The 14,216-nt window shown below is 35.4% G+C and overlaps 1 protein-coding gene across 2 annotated transcripts in view; it reads right to left on the minus strand.

The window, feature by feature from the left end:
- PRKG1 (protein kinase cGMP-dependent 1) overlaps positions 1–14,216 on the minus strand; it is a 1,171,371-nt gene that overhangs the window by 191,920 nt on the left and 965,235 nt on the right. For both annotated transcript variants that reach the window (XM_069461138.1, XM_069461137.1), the window contains exon 7: positions 10,040–10,134. In XM_069461138.1, the coding sequence (XP_069317239.1) occupies positions 10,040–10,134 (95 nt within the window). The remainder of the gene's footprint in view (positions 1–10,039; positions 10,135–14,216) is intronic.

The raw sequence follows: 14,216 nt of genomic DNA on the forward strand, positions 1-14,216 counted from the left end.
AAGACAATCATCACACAGCATATTTTTCTGAAATACCTCCCACTTGCATTTCATTTTATGAACAAGGAATGAAAACTATGCAAGACCAAATACAGCTGGAAATGAGCATTTCATGTGGACACAGTCTTAATCAGAATACACAAATAATATTACACTCAAAGATTATTTTGGCAAGAATTCAGAGGGCCTTAAAACATTTCCTACAGGCATCAGAAGTGATTAGTACAATGACAGTGAATCTGCCCAATTAAAATCTCTGTTGCCTGTCCAAAGAATGATTTATAACAAGTCATAATTTATTAACAAGTGTATAAAGGAAAAATTAAGAAGCAATCATTTAGACTTGAAAGGAATAAGAATAAGAGAGACACAAAACACTAGCTGAGTTCATTAACAAGAAAATTAGCTTCAAATGAAACATTTTTTATCTGTTTTTGAAAAGATTTTCAAATTTACATTATTTTTTCTTATCTTAGGGCACCTGAAGGGAATTATTTTACTGAATGACATATTGAAGAATAACAATGAGAGACTGAATTGTTTTCATAAGTAGCTCAATTTCCACCATTGAAAATGACCTTATATTTAAGGCAGCAGAGATAAATAAACCATTTTATGGAAAACTATGAAGACATTCTGATGTTTCCCCAACTTTCTATGAAAATCTCATCCTTTTATATAATCAATCCTTCATGTTAGCAGGTCCATAGCCTTCTTCTAAAGAGAAGTCCTCTTTTATAAATCTCCTTACATTTAACAGAATTTTTCTAAACCACCAATTTCCTCACTTACTTAACACTGAAGTATTTTGGGTTACTGATAATTGGTGCCTATTATAATGAGCTAAATCAAAAACTAGTATACCTGAGTCTACAGTGTGCACCAAAATATAAGCAAGATTATTAAGTATATTCAAACAACAAGAAAAATTGTTTTGTGCAACTAACTTTATATTCCAGATGAAACAGATTTGGTTGGGGGTACAGAAAAAATGAGTTTAGTTTTGTCCAACTGCCATGTGAGATACCAGAGTGATATCTAAGTGGACATGCCCCATAGGAAACTGGGTCTGGATATCTGTTCCAGGATGAAGATATAAATACGGTAACGTTACTGTGGCACTCTGTGTTTCTCCTATTATATCACTGAGCACACTCGTTATTATAATCTTCTGTCTGCCTGTAAATCCTGAACAGGAGAGTAAGCTCAGGCCAGAGAAATGAGAGTAGAGCTTCTTTTGATGAACACTGCTCTTCTCAATAGGCTAACCCCTAGTCTCCCATCTCCTATGATACTAATAAAGCAATTCTGGCTCTTTCTAATCAGTTCTGCAAAAAGAAGCTAGCCCTGACTATTAGCAGCTTTCTGGCTTTGGCCTTTAGCCATAAATCCAGGACAACAGAAATAAAAATTCCCACCAGACACTGTGTTACATTTTACATAGATTATCCACTATAAGCCTTACAAGAATAATCATCACTAAAAGCCATATTAATTATAATCCTCACTAAAACCAAAAAGAAAAAAAAAATCAAACCAAAACAAAAATCCCTAAAAGCTTCAGAAGCTGGAAATAGAGAAGGGTCTTAAAGTTAGAGACATAAGCTGGAGCTGGACAGGAGGGTCACGAGCGCCAAGTGAGGGCGTCTGGGGATGGCCCTGGGGAGAGGGTGACTGGGACTGAGCCCTTCATGAGGCCGGAGTCCTGCAGCATTTCTATACACAGGGCACTAGCAGTAGAAATAACTCTCTGTTGGCCCAAGTAAGTGTCAAAAAGGCTTTCTCTGAGAGAAACAGAAACCCAAGCATTGCAACTGGGCGATCTGAATTCTTTCTATTTTATTTTCAAGGTACAGGGCCATTAAGCTAAAGCTCATCCTTGCTGAGGCAAATATGAAATATATGAAATTGGCATATAGAGACACTCCAATAACTTGGGCACAGGGGAAGAAGCCCTCTATCTACTACCTCCACTGAAAATCAGTATGTGGTAAAACTGAAAACAAAGATGAAAACACAAAAAAACCAACAATCACACACACACACACACACAAAAACCACACAGCAGCTATAAAGAACCACACAATAAGGAAGGAGAGTCAGCAAAAGTGACAAATGAAAGAACATGCAACTCAAATGTGAAAGTAATAGAAAGTTTCTAAGAATCTGACATTTTAAAATAATAAAGAGATAAAGCAAAGAAAGATGATAAAAGAAATAATATAGAAGATATTTGAAAATAATGATAAAATAATAACAATGATAACTGCTACTATTTATTGAACACAGTATTTGGGAGACATCATCCTGTATATATGTACACACTATATACATTGTTTGGCCTACTATGCACTTCAGCCCTTTGTGGCAATTACTGTTATTCCCCTTTTACAAACCATGAAGCTGAAGCAGAGAGGTGCAGAAAAACAAGATCCCACATCTTATAAAGGGGGATGGTGGTGAGTGGGAGCTCAAGCCCATCTCTCTTGGGTTCAACTTGGTCTTAAATATTTGCCATTACTGAATGTGCAAAGTGGACATTTGGCTTATAATGTGCCATTGTTTGATGCTTACATGTCCTCTAGAGGGTTTCAAGTCAAGTAGGGATCTTGAAGCAATGGTAAGTAAACATGTAAATGGATTGACTTATGAGTTATTGGACTAAATCTGAAGTAATTTCTCTTAAACACAACTTTACTTTTCATGTATATAGGGAGTACTTCTCTAAAAAGTAAAACATTTTGCCTTTTCTCTGTTATAAACAAACCATTATTATAACGACAAAAATAGATGCTTGAACCAAGAAATACTGCATAATTTGTTTTATGCCAACCAACCAAAGTGAAAAAATAAGTGACTCTAATTTTTTATAATGTGATGCTATCGGTTAATAGGTGTTAATAATATAGATTGTAAGATGACTAGATTTGTGACTCTACTGCCTCCAGCCAACAAGAAAATAATGCTTGTTACTTCCAGAGACAGAACTGTTCAGTGGTTAGGAGGCTGGGTTTTGGGGTCAGAGTATTGAGTTCGCATTTCCACAATGTCATTCAATTTTCTACTGTATGATTAATCAGTACTAGGATTTAGGCACTCTCAAATTTAAAAAGAATGGTCAAGGATGTGTTCATTTCATCAATCAGCAATTTATCAATATTTTAATGATCTGCTGAACAACCTTAGGAGAATAAAACGAAAAGTACCAGTACATAAAAATTTTATTTGTGAGAAAACTACAATCTAAAATGCAGTGTTTTGTACACATAGAGAAAGCTCAATATAAAATTTTTATTCCAAGTATAAAAAAATCATATAGTTTGAAGACAAGCATAGCTATTACCCAAAGGATATATACAAGTTGCCCAGAAGATTTTATATACTGAAGTTATATCAATTTCTGAGTTATTTGGAAAGAAACAAGTGAAACAAATGAATTTGATTTGTGAAAACTTGGGATTTCTTCTGTGAAACATTGAAATTCAAAAAAAAGATCAAAAAAGTACATAGATACACAAAGTGAAAAACAAGTTACAGACATAAGACATCAAAATGTTAAAATGTCTAAAAATCAAAAAAAGAAAATGACCAAGATGGGTTAACTTAACAGGCTTCCTTCATTTGAAGCTAGGTACAGAGATTTTAAAAAAAGAATATCTGATTGATAGAAATCGCAAAATGGCAGCCCATAGGTCAAACAGTTTATAAAAATGGTTTGTTGACTCAGAGAGGTTTTTTTTTTAAATCAAGTTACAAAAATCACCTTTCATATATTTTTATTTATTTATTTTTTGTTTTGTTTTCCATTTCCTTTAGTTCTGCTCTGACCTTAGTTATTTCTTTTCTTATGCTGTCTTTGTGTTTGGTCTGCTATTTCTTTTATAGTTCCTTCAGATGTGTCATTAGATTGTTAATTTGCGATCTTTCTGTCTCCTTAATGTAGGCATTTAAGACTATGAATTTTCCCCTTAGGACTACTTTTGCTAAATCCCATAGATTTTGATAGCTTGTGTTCCTTTTATCATTCAGTTCCAGGAATCTTTTGATTTCCATCTTAATTTCATTATAGACCCAATAATCATTCAGCAGCAAGTTGTTTAATTTCCATGACTTTGTGTAGAATTGAGTGTTTCTCTTGGAGTTGATTTCTAGTTTTGTTCCATTGTGGTCTGAGAAAATAAATGGTATGATTTCTATTTTTCTGAATTTTTTGAGACATGTTTTGTGGCCTAAGATATGATCAGTCTTGGAGAACGCTCCATGTGCTGATGAGAAGAATGTACATTCAGTAGTTTTGAGGTAAAATGTTCTGTAAGTGTCAGTTAACTTTAAGCCCATTTGTTCTAGAGTCCCATTTAAGTGCAGTGTTTCTTTATTTATTGTCTGCTTGGATGATCTGTCCAGGTCTGTCAGTTGGCTGCTGAAGTCCATGGCAATTATGATACTGCTGTTTATCTCTTTGCTTAGATATAGTAAAATTTGCTTTATGAATCTGGGTGCTCCTGATTCATAAAGCAAAATAGGTACATAAATATTTTGGATTGTTATATCCTCTTGTTGAATTGCTCCCTTTACCATTATATAATTATCAACTTTGTCTTTCTTTACTATATTGATTTAAAGTCAGTTTTATCTGACATGAGAATGGCTGCACTTGCTTTCTTTCAGTTTCCATTTGCATGGAACATTTTCCTCCATCCCTTCACCTAGAGTTTGTATGAGTCCTTGTGGGTTAGTTGTGTTTCCGGGAGACAGTATATAATTGGGTTGTATTTTTTCATCCACTCAGGCAGCCTGTCTCTTGAGTGGGCATTCAGACCATTCACCTTGATTGATAGAATTGATATGTGGGTTGCAGTTCTGTTCATCCTGTTGGGTAGTACCTTATTGCTTTATTTTACCTCTTGTCCTATTGTTTCATATGAGCTCTGAACTTTAGCTTTTGGCTGGTTTCACACTGATTGGTGTCTATTGTGCTTATTCATGTATAATGCAGTTCTGAATATTTCCTACAGGGAAGATCTAATCTTAACAAATTCCTTCAGTGTTTGCTTATCTGGAAAATTCTTTCTTTCTTTCTCCTTCAAATACTTAGTTTTGCAGGATACAAAATTCTAGGCTGGGAATTGTTTTGTTTAAGAAGACTGAAGATGGGGCCCCATCCCTTCTTGCTTATAAGGTATCCATTGAGAAATAAGTTACTTGATATTTTCACCTCATGGCTCACAGGAGTTCCTCCTTCATGTTGACTTTGGCCAGCTTGATGACTATGTGTCTTGGTGATTGCCTCTGTGCAATGAATCTCCCAGGTGTTCATTGAGCTTCTTGTACCTGGATGTCTAAATCTCTAGCAAGACCAGGGAAGTTTTCCTCAATTATTTCCTCCAATAGGTTTTCTAACCCTTGTTCGTTTTCTTCTTCACTCTCATTGATGCCTATCATTCTTATATTTGACCATTTTACATAGTTCCATATTTTTGTAGACTTTGTTCATTCCTCTTAATTCTTTGTTCTTTATTTTTGACTGACTGAGTTAATTCCAAAGAGTTTTCTTCAAGCTCTGAGATTCTTTTTCCTGCCTGGTCTAGCCTATTCTTAAAACTTTCCACTGTATTTTATAATTCCTCATTTGAAATTTTCATTTGCAGAACTTCTATTTTTTTTTTTAATATGTCAATCTTTTTAGTGAATTTTTCATTCATTTCCATAATTGTTTTTCTGGTTTCTTTGAGTTGGTTTTCCAGGTGAGGGAGTGAGGCTGAGCAGGGCTGGGGTGGCTGAGCCTGCTCTTGGGCTCCACAAAAGTTGGTAAGGTAGTTGTTTCAGCAGGGGTCAAAAGTCCAATCCTAGTCTTCCGGGGAAAGCCACCAGGGAGAGGCTGAAGTGGCCCCACCCAGCCAAAAAGCCTGCTTGTTGGGGAGAAGCCATCTGAGATTCACAATCTGGCTGTCGGGAGCAGGTTTTGCTCTTCTCCCTGCTCCACTGCTCCATGGTCTCCCTCCAACATCTGCCAGCAGGGAGGAACTCAAACTAGTTGAGCTCCCCAGCAATGACACTGCAGGCTAGGAGCTTCCCTGCCCAGGATCCCACTGTGTACTGACAGCATGGCTTTCTTGTTGGGGGAGGGGTGCTCCATGAGTGTGCTATGGCTGGGCCTACACTGTGCTCTCTTTTGAGTTCTGTCTACGTGGGCTCCCTCGCCTCCTGAAATAAGTTCACAAATCTTCCTTCCATGCCCCTAAGCAGCATGAGTCCTAGGGGTATGGGATCTGTCCCCAGGTCCCTGAAGATCAATCCCTGACCATGCCAGAGAGAAGCATGCTGGTTCCAAGTTGTCTATGGGGTGCTTAAAGAGGTTTGATGTCCCTCTGCTTTGGGGTGTGTCCTGCTCTGATGGAGCAGCCAGGCAAGCAGCACTAAAGAGGGCTGGTGAGTAGGGAGATCACAGTCCAATCACCCCTTAGTCCACTGCAGGTCTTTAAGAGGAAAGGTTTAAGCCCCACTCTCTGTAGAAACCTCAGTGTGGTGTGCACCAACAGAAGGGAAGCAGCCGCTCCTGAGAGCCCTGGCTCCATGGCCTCTCTTCGCAGCCATGAGCAGGAGAGGGGAAGGGGAGAAAAAGAATCTGAATGGAGGAAAGCTAACACTCTGGTCACCTCTGTCCTTCTGTCTGGAAGGCAGCCCACTCGGAATGTCCAGGCTCTGGTGTCACATAGACCTCTCAGGACCCACTAGCCCCCTATGGCTCCTGTAGTCTGGGTGGGAGTTGGGAAATGTTTGTGTGGGATCAAGCACAACAAACACTTAAGGGGCTAAAGTCCGCTGAGGAGGACAAAGGTGTATAGTGGGTGGAGAAGCAATATGGTAACTGGTGTCTTGGCTTGGGTCTGTGGTGATGGGAAGTGATCCCAAGGGAGCTGGTAGGCTGATGCTTTGTCTTCAAGAAGCACCCAGTTGCCATAGAAAGGGTCACTGAAAAAGAAGGAAAAAAGAAGAAGCTCCCAGCTCACTGGTGGCAACAGCTTTTGGGCTCATGAGGGTAGAAAGTCTCTCTGACAGCTCAGAAGCCTGCTGACTGCAGGATATTAGGGAGGGAGAAACAAACCACTCCATCTTCCCTCTTCACTGGACTCCAAGCCTCTCAGGGGTTGATCTCTGCCAATATCTTGCTCCTTCTTGTTCTGGTCTGCAACTTCTTCCAGTGGAATCTCTGGTATGTTCTGGCATTTTCCCTTCAGAATTACACCTGATCTATGTTTGTTTGTCCATTTGTTTCTTTTTCATCTAAAACTTTTCCTTCTTTCTGAGACGATCTGGCAGCTGGTGTCTCTAGTCAGCCATCTTCAAGTCTAATTTTGTTTTTTAAATCTAGTTTCCTGCTTTTCTTAAAAATCTGAAGTCACACTCTTGCAGAGTAAGAAGTTCAGTAACTCCTTACTAGAGTGCAGTAATTGCTGTCCTCATTACATACGGCTCTCCAGTTTGCCACCTCCTTTATGTACCTTATTTTACTCATTTACTTTTCTAGTCGGCCCCCTCTGGTCAAGTGAGCTCATAACCCCTTGTGAACCATGAAGAAAATTCAAGAAATGAAGCTGTTCAATGACAGAAGACATTGAAAGATTCAGCATCCTTAGAGAGGTTCATTTGCTCATTCATTTATTCACTCATTCATTCATTCATTAAACGCATATGTGGAACATCTGATAAGTACCTGATGCTGGGCTCAAATCAGAATATAAATATTTGGGACTTCTTTTCGTTAAGGTTATATGGAGCCATAGTTCTGTAGGAGCTTACCAAAATGTACGTAATAGAGAGAATTGAGGGAAAAATATTGGCAAATTTTAGGAGACGCAATAAAAAATTCTAAAGAGGGCAAATAATGTAAAGGGTCTTAAAGTATGAGGAATGTCAAGAAGAAAGGAGTGTTCAACAATGTAAAATTGTGGCAAACAATGCAATATTTTAATGTAGCAAAACTGCATGTGTTCTGCATGAATATATACAAATAAAATAAAAAAAAATTGTGGCTGAGAAGTGAAGTCAAATGAAGACAAAAAAGAAAGACCATTCTATGAGGTAAGTAGCAAATCTCTGCTGACATTTAAGAGAACACATATAGTGGACTAATAAAACCAGGTATAGTAGCTAGAAGAATGAGAGTGAAGGGCATAAGAAAGAGATGGGAGTGGGGGTGAATGGAAATGGTGGGGGCTGGATGAAGAGAGGGAGGTGGGCTGATTATTTTGTAGGCTACAGTAGAGGGCCAGTGAAGAGGACCAAATAGAAAGTCTTGGCACCAGAAAGTTCACAAGAATAATCATGTTCTAGAAAGGATTCAATCTAGCTGAAGGGCCGTTATCTTAAATTTTTATATAAGAGCCGAATTTGGCAACTTTTCCATAAACTACATCCTCAAGGTCACTTCTTGGGAAACATTCTAAGTAGGTATTTTCACCAGGAAAGTCTTCTTTAATTGGCATCCATCCAATTCAGTGACAATAAACAACAAAAGAAAATCTGTTGATTCTAAATTATGTCTTATTTTCTGGCATTCCACTTGTGACCTTAATTCAAAATGATTGTCAATGTTTCTGGTTCTATGGCTCTGTTGGAAATGACAGTGTTTTCCACAGAGGCGTTTAATCTTGCACCAATGAAATCAGGTGGCATCATTCTATAGAATCCTCTACACATTCAATAATCAAAGGAAAGAAAGATTAAGGTACCAATGATAGATTTGTACTGTTTATGCTAGGATGATAATGCTTATTACATACTTTTGCGGACCTACACCAAACATACTATTTCTCCCAACTTTGACATTGAAAAAATCTAATGGCAAGTACATGTTCATCAGATAAGGATAAAATGAACTCAGTAAAAGAAAAAAGGAAAATTGAGTGCATGTAGTTCTGAATTTTCATAAGGTAATATGGCCTGAGTAATGTGAGTTATCAGGATATCTTTGTTTCATTTCTGTAGCTGTGAAATAAGAAGGAAAATAAGACCTGCCACCTGATTGTGACTTTGAAAATAAAAAGTTCCTACATTATTTCTTCAAATCACTTTTAAGCAAAATGCTTATAACGTAATTTTTAAAAATGAAGGTACAACTTGAAATGGAAGCAAAACTGATTGTTCCCATATTTTTGGAGTAAATTACGTCCTACTGCTGTTCCTCCCTAGCAGGCACTTCTGCACCTGGAATTTGGTACAAAAGTTAGTATTTATTGGTTATTTCTTATTCAAGTAGCATGTATACATATAGCACTGAACTTTGAAAAGCCTGATCTGTATTTACTGATAATTGAGACATGTTGCTTATTGGAAAACAAGAGTAGAGTATCCAAATACATTTGTTATATATTCTGTAAAATGAATGATACAAGGTCAACTCAGTTTTTCTTCCATAATTATATGGGAAGAAATCCGAAGTGGTTGCTTCCAAAAGTCTTAGTTTACAAGTAGAGTATAAACAGTGTTGAAGTACACGTCAACTAGTCCATCCTTCAGAGCCCAGCCACAGAGAATCCAAAAGGCACTACTTCCATTTCCCCTTCCTGTTTCGTCTCCACCACCATAACAGCAATGACCACAACCACCCAGAGATGAACCCTGGAAAGGTTTCACTGTCTTCTGATCCATTGTTTGTACAGTCAGGTTTAGAGATTTCAAAATTTTCAAACAACCATCTTCCTACAATTTGGAGGAAAATTGTTGTATAAAGTAGTTTAGCAGAGACTTCTCCCTCTCATTTGAAGCCGTTATAGAGATTGCAGTTAAGGAAAACAGAGCTGAAAATTTTTCCAATTAATAAAACCATGATTTATTAGAAATTAGCTAATTAGTCCCACAGCCTATGTAAATGGATTACAAGTCCAGCGCAAAATAAATAAACATGATCATCACGGGTCTGTAGCTGATATTAGGATAAGCACTAAATAAAAAGCCTATTTTGCTAGGAGCTCAAAATTTAAGACAGGAACTTATGTAATACTCAAACAAAAACTGTGTAAACATGTGGTCTACTTACCCCTGCAAGGCTTTCTCTCCAAACCAGTCTCCTTTTCCTAAAGTTCTAAGAAAGACCGGGTCTTCACTTGGTGAGTCTTCACGAGTGACATTTACCTAGAAAGAGAAACAATGAAAGTTTAAATCCATTCCGCATACCTGTAATGATCAAATGAACACTAGGTCCATTTGATAAGGTTAATTCCATTTCTTATTTTTTTTAACTTATTTTTATGAAGGAAAGGAGTTTAAATTACCACTAAAGGGACTAAAAAAATAGTATCACAACTTTTCATGCAAACCACAAAAACTTACCTCCAAATATTTTGTTATGCTTTCAAGTTGTTTTCAAGAAATAATAAATATCAGGAAATTTGATTTCCCTTAATTCTTATCTTCATTTCCATTTTCCTACCTTCTGTGAGGCAACCACTATAATGAATTTAGTCAGCATTCTCTCAATCTATTTTATGTGTTTATATACGTGTGTTTTTAAAATAAGCAACATAAATCGTATGTATTATCCTGCAACTTACTTTTTTCTTAACATTGTTTTAATTACTTATTCCATGATACAAATATAAATCTAATTCATTTATTTTAATGTATTAGAGTCTTATTCCATTATATAAATATATTGACTTATCCATATCCTTGTAAACTGGCATTTACATTGTTCTAATTTTTTTCTTTTTTCTTTTTTTTTTTTTTGGCTGTAATAAACATCCTTTTACACACCTCCACATGCACATCCTAGTTTCTCTAGGATATGCCTGTCAATTTCCCTAAGAAGGATCTAGCTTTCATTCAAAGGCACATCACGTTTACATGAAGACTCCCTGCAGGGTTCTAACTAACAACAATCCTCATATACATGCTTTATTCAGTAGGTTTCTTTTTTAAAAGCTATATAAATTACTTACATGTCTTTTTTGTTTTCACCATAACAAATACTATGCTCTTCAAAGAAAGGGGTATTTCTTTGGCATTCTCTACAATTTATAATAAGCATTCAATATATTGCTGTAAATTGTTTAACGGATGCTTCATTACTTACAAAATACTCCAGCATACACAGGACTTGTGACTTAGGGGATAGTCCGCAGAAGGTAAGTGATAATGTTTTTTGTTGTTGTTGCATGAATGAAAACATAAATGGAGTAAGTTGTACTTTTGTGTTAATTCACTTCCCCCTCAAGCTCTACTAATATTCATAATACTTTCTGTGTGTCATCCAGAAAGGTTAAATAGTTGAAATTCACCTACTTGGAAAATGTAATGAAGTAGAAAAACTAATTTCTTGAAACAATGCCAGACACTTAAACACATTTAAAAATACTATGCTTCAGGTTTCTAATCTAGATATTGGATGTCACAGACCAGAATTTTTATAAGTATAAAGAAGGTCTGTGCAAGGTGGAGGAAATTCAATTATTATTCTCCACTGATCCATTTGATTACTCCTCTACACAGTGTTTCAAAACCATGGAAATTCAGTTTTTAACACTCTTACTTACTGCTAAGCTATATCATAGAGACACTAATTTGCATGCTGATGAGACTTTTATACATGTGGAATCTTTAGGAATGAGTCTTATTTAAAATAAAAGTTACTGGGCCCTTATTCTTGAGGTTCTGATTCATTCAGCTATTAATATATAAAGAGCTCAAAATCATTTTCTCTGTTTGCATAGTAGTCCATTATATGCACATTATGCAATTTATTAATTCTTCTATAGATGTAAATGTGGGTTGCTTCCAGTTTTATTCTGGCTATATTTTGTTTTTGTTGTCATATTAACAATATTATTATGAACGTTCTTATACATGTGTTCTGATGTCCACAGGTAAGAGTTCACTAGGGACAACACTTATGAATGAAGAACAATGTTATTAAGTATATGCATCTTCAATTTTACTAGATAATGACTCACTTTTGGTACAAACTTACATTCCTAGCATGAGAGGATGAAATTTCATATTGTACTATATTGTTGTAAAAGTAAATATTGTCAGACTTTGATTTTTTTCCTGAAGGTAGGTATTAGATGGCATTTCCCTGATTATTAATAGAGGTAGAGAATTTTTCATCTCCTTTTTGAGCCACTTGTGTTTCTTTTTGGTGATGTATATGATCATGCTTTTTGCCTACTTTTCTATTGGATTGATTATTTTTTGGTGATTCACAAGCCTATGGTTTGTCTAAAATATCTTTATGGTGTCTTGCTGAGCAAATTTATTAATTTTAATGTAATCATATTTAATCATGTTATCTTTTATTGTTTGTACTTAAAAAAATATCCAAGAAATCTTTTGCTATCCCAAGCATTCTTCTAATTGTCTTTCTATTTTTTGCTAATTTTTCCTCTTACATTTAAATCTGAAATTGACCTTGTGCATGTTGTGAGGTAGGGATCCAATTTTATCTATGTCCCTATGCATAACCAATTGTTTTGATATCTGTATTGCCCATGTCAAGTTTCCATATAGTCATAGATCTTGATCTGGGCTCATTATTCTCTTATTCTGATAAGTTTGTGTGGTTGAGTCAAATTAAGACCATACTACTTCCATTATCTTCACCTTATAATAAGTCTTGATGTCTATTATAGTAGCCCCCAATATGTTTCTCTTCCTTTCAGATGTTTTACCATGTTGGTCTTTTGCTCTTCTTATAATATTTTAAATAAAATTTTCCTCTTAAAGGACTTGAACATTTTCTGTTAGTTATATTCCCAGATACTTGATTTTGAAATGATCTTTTAAACCATATTTTTAACTGGGTGTTACCAGTATTTAAAAATGTATATGGATTTTTAAATTATAATATATTAAAATTTACTATTTTCTTCTTTTGATCTAAAGTTCTATGAATTTGAATACAGATTTGTCTAACTCCCATCACAATCAGATACAGAACAATTTCGTTACCTCAAGAGACTCCCTTGTGCTATGTGTTTATAATCACATCTTCCTCAAACCTTACCCTGGCAACCAATGGTCTATTCTGCATCATACTAATTCACCCTTCTGAGAATATCATGTAAATGGAATATTATAGTATTTAACCTTTTGAGACCTGTTTTTATTATTCAGCATAAGGCCTTTGAGATTCATCCAAGTTGTTGCAAGTTTCTATAGTTTATGCTTTTCAGGGCTGAGTAATATTTCATTGAATGAATACACTACAGATTGTTTATTTCCAGTCTTTGTACATTATGAATAGAGACATTATAAACATTGATGCAGAGTTTTTTGTGTGAACTATATTTTCATTTCTCTAGGATAAATACCACACAGTATGATTGCTTAGTCATATTGTAACATTATTTAACTTTATAGAAAGCTGCCAAATTGTTTTTCAGAATGGCTTTACCATTTTGCATTCTCCACCAGCAATGTAGGAGAGTTCTTATTGCTCAACATCTTTGCCAGCACTTGGTATTGTCAATATGCTTTTAATTTTAACCATTCTATTAAACATGCAGTAGTATCTCAGGGCTTTAATTTATAATTTTCTAATGTCTAATGAGTTTGAACATCTTCATGTCCATATTTGCCATTCTTTTATCGTCTTTGTTGATGTGTCTATCCAAGTCCTTTGTCCATTTTCTTAATTACATAGTTTGTTTTTTTTATTTTTGATTTTGGGGTGTTCTTTATATAAGCTCCATACAAGCCCCTTACCAGATATCTAATTTCCAGATATTTTTCTCAGTTAGTATTAATAGTTTGCATTTTCATTTTTAAAGAGTGGCTTTCACAGAGTCAAAATTTATAAATTTGATAGAGCCCAATTAATCAATTTTCTTTTATGGATTGTGCTTTTAGTGGCATGTTTAGGAACTTTTTATCCAGCCCCAAGTCATAAATGTTTTCTTCTAAAAGTTTTATAGTTTTGCAGTTTACTTTTAAATCTATTATTAATTTTTATTTAATTTTTATATAAGGCATGAAGTTTATGTCAAGGTTCACCATTTGTTTGCCTGTGGATTACTAATTGTTCCAACACAATCTGTTGAAAAGACTTTTCTTCCTCCATTGATTGCTTTCATTCATTGATTCCTCTGTTTTTCTTAGAGAAATCTGTGAAAAATCTGTTAACTGTAGGCATGTTATAGATACCATTTATCAGGTTGAGGAGGTTCTCTTGTACTCTCAGTTTGTTGATAATTTTTATTCTGAATGAATATTATATT

Source organism: Eulemur rufifrons, chromosome 28 (genome assembly GCF_041146395.1).
Source record: "Eulemur rufifrons isolate Redbay chromosome 28, OSU_ERuf_1, whole genome shotgun sequence".
In the NCBI taxonomy this organism is placed as follows: Eukaryota; Metazoa; Chordata; class Mammalia; order Primates; family Lemuridae; genus Eulemur; species Eulemur rufifrons.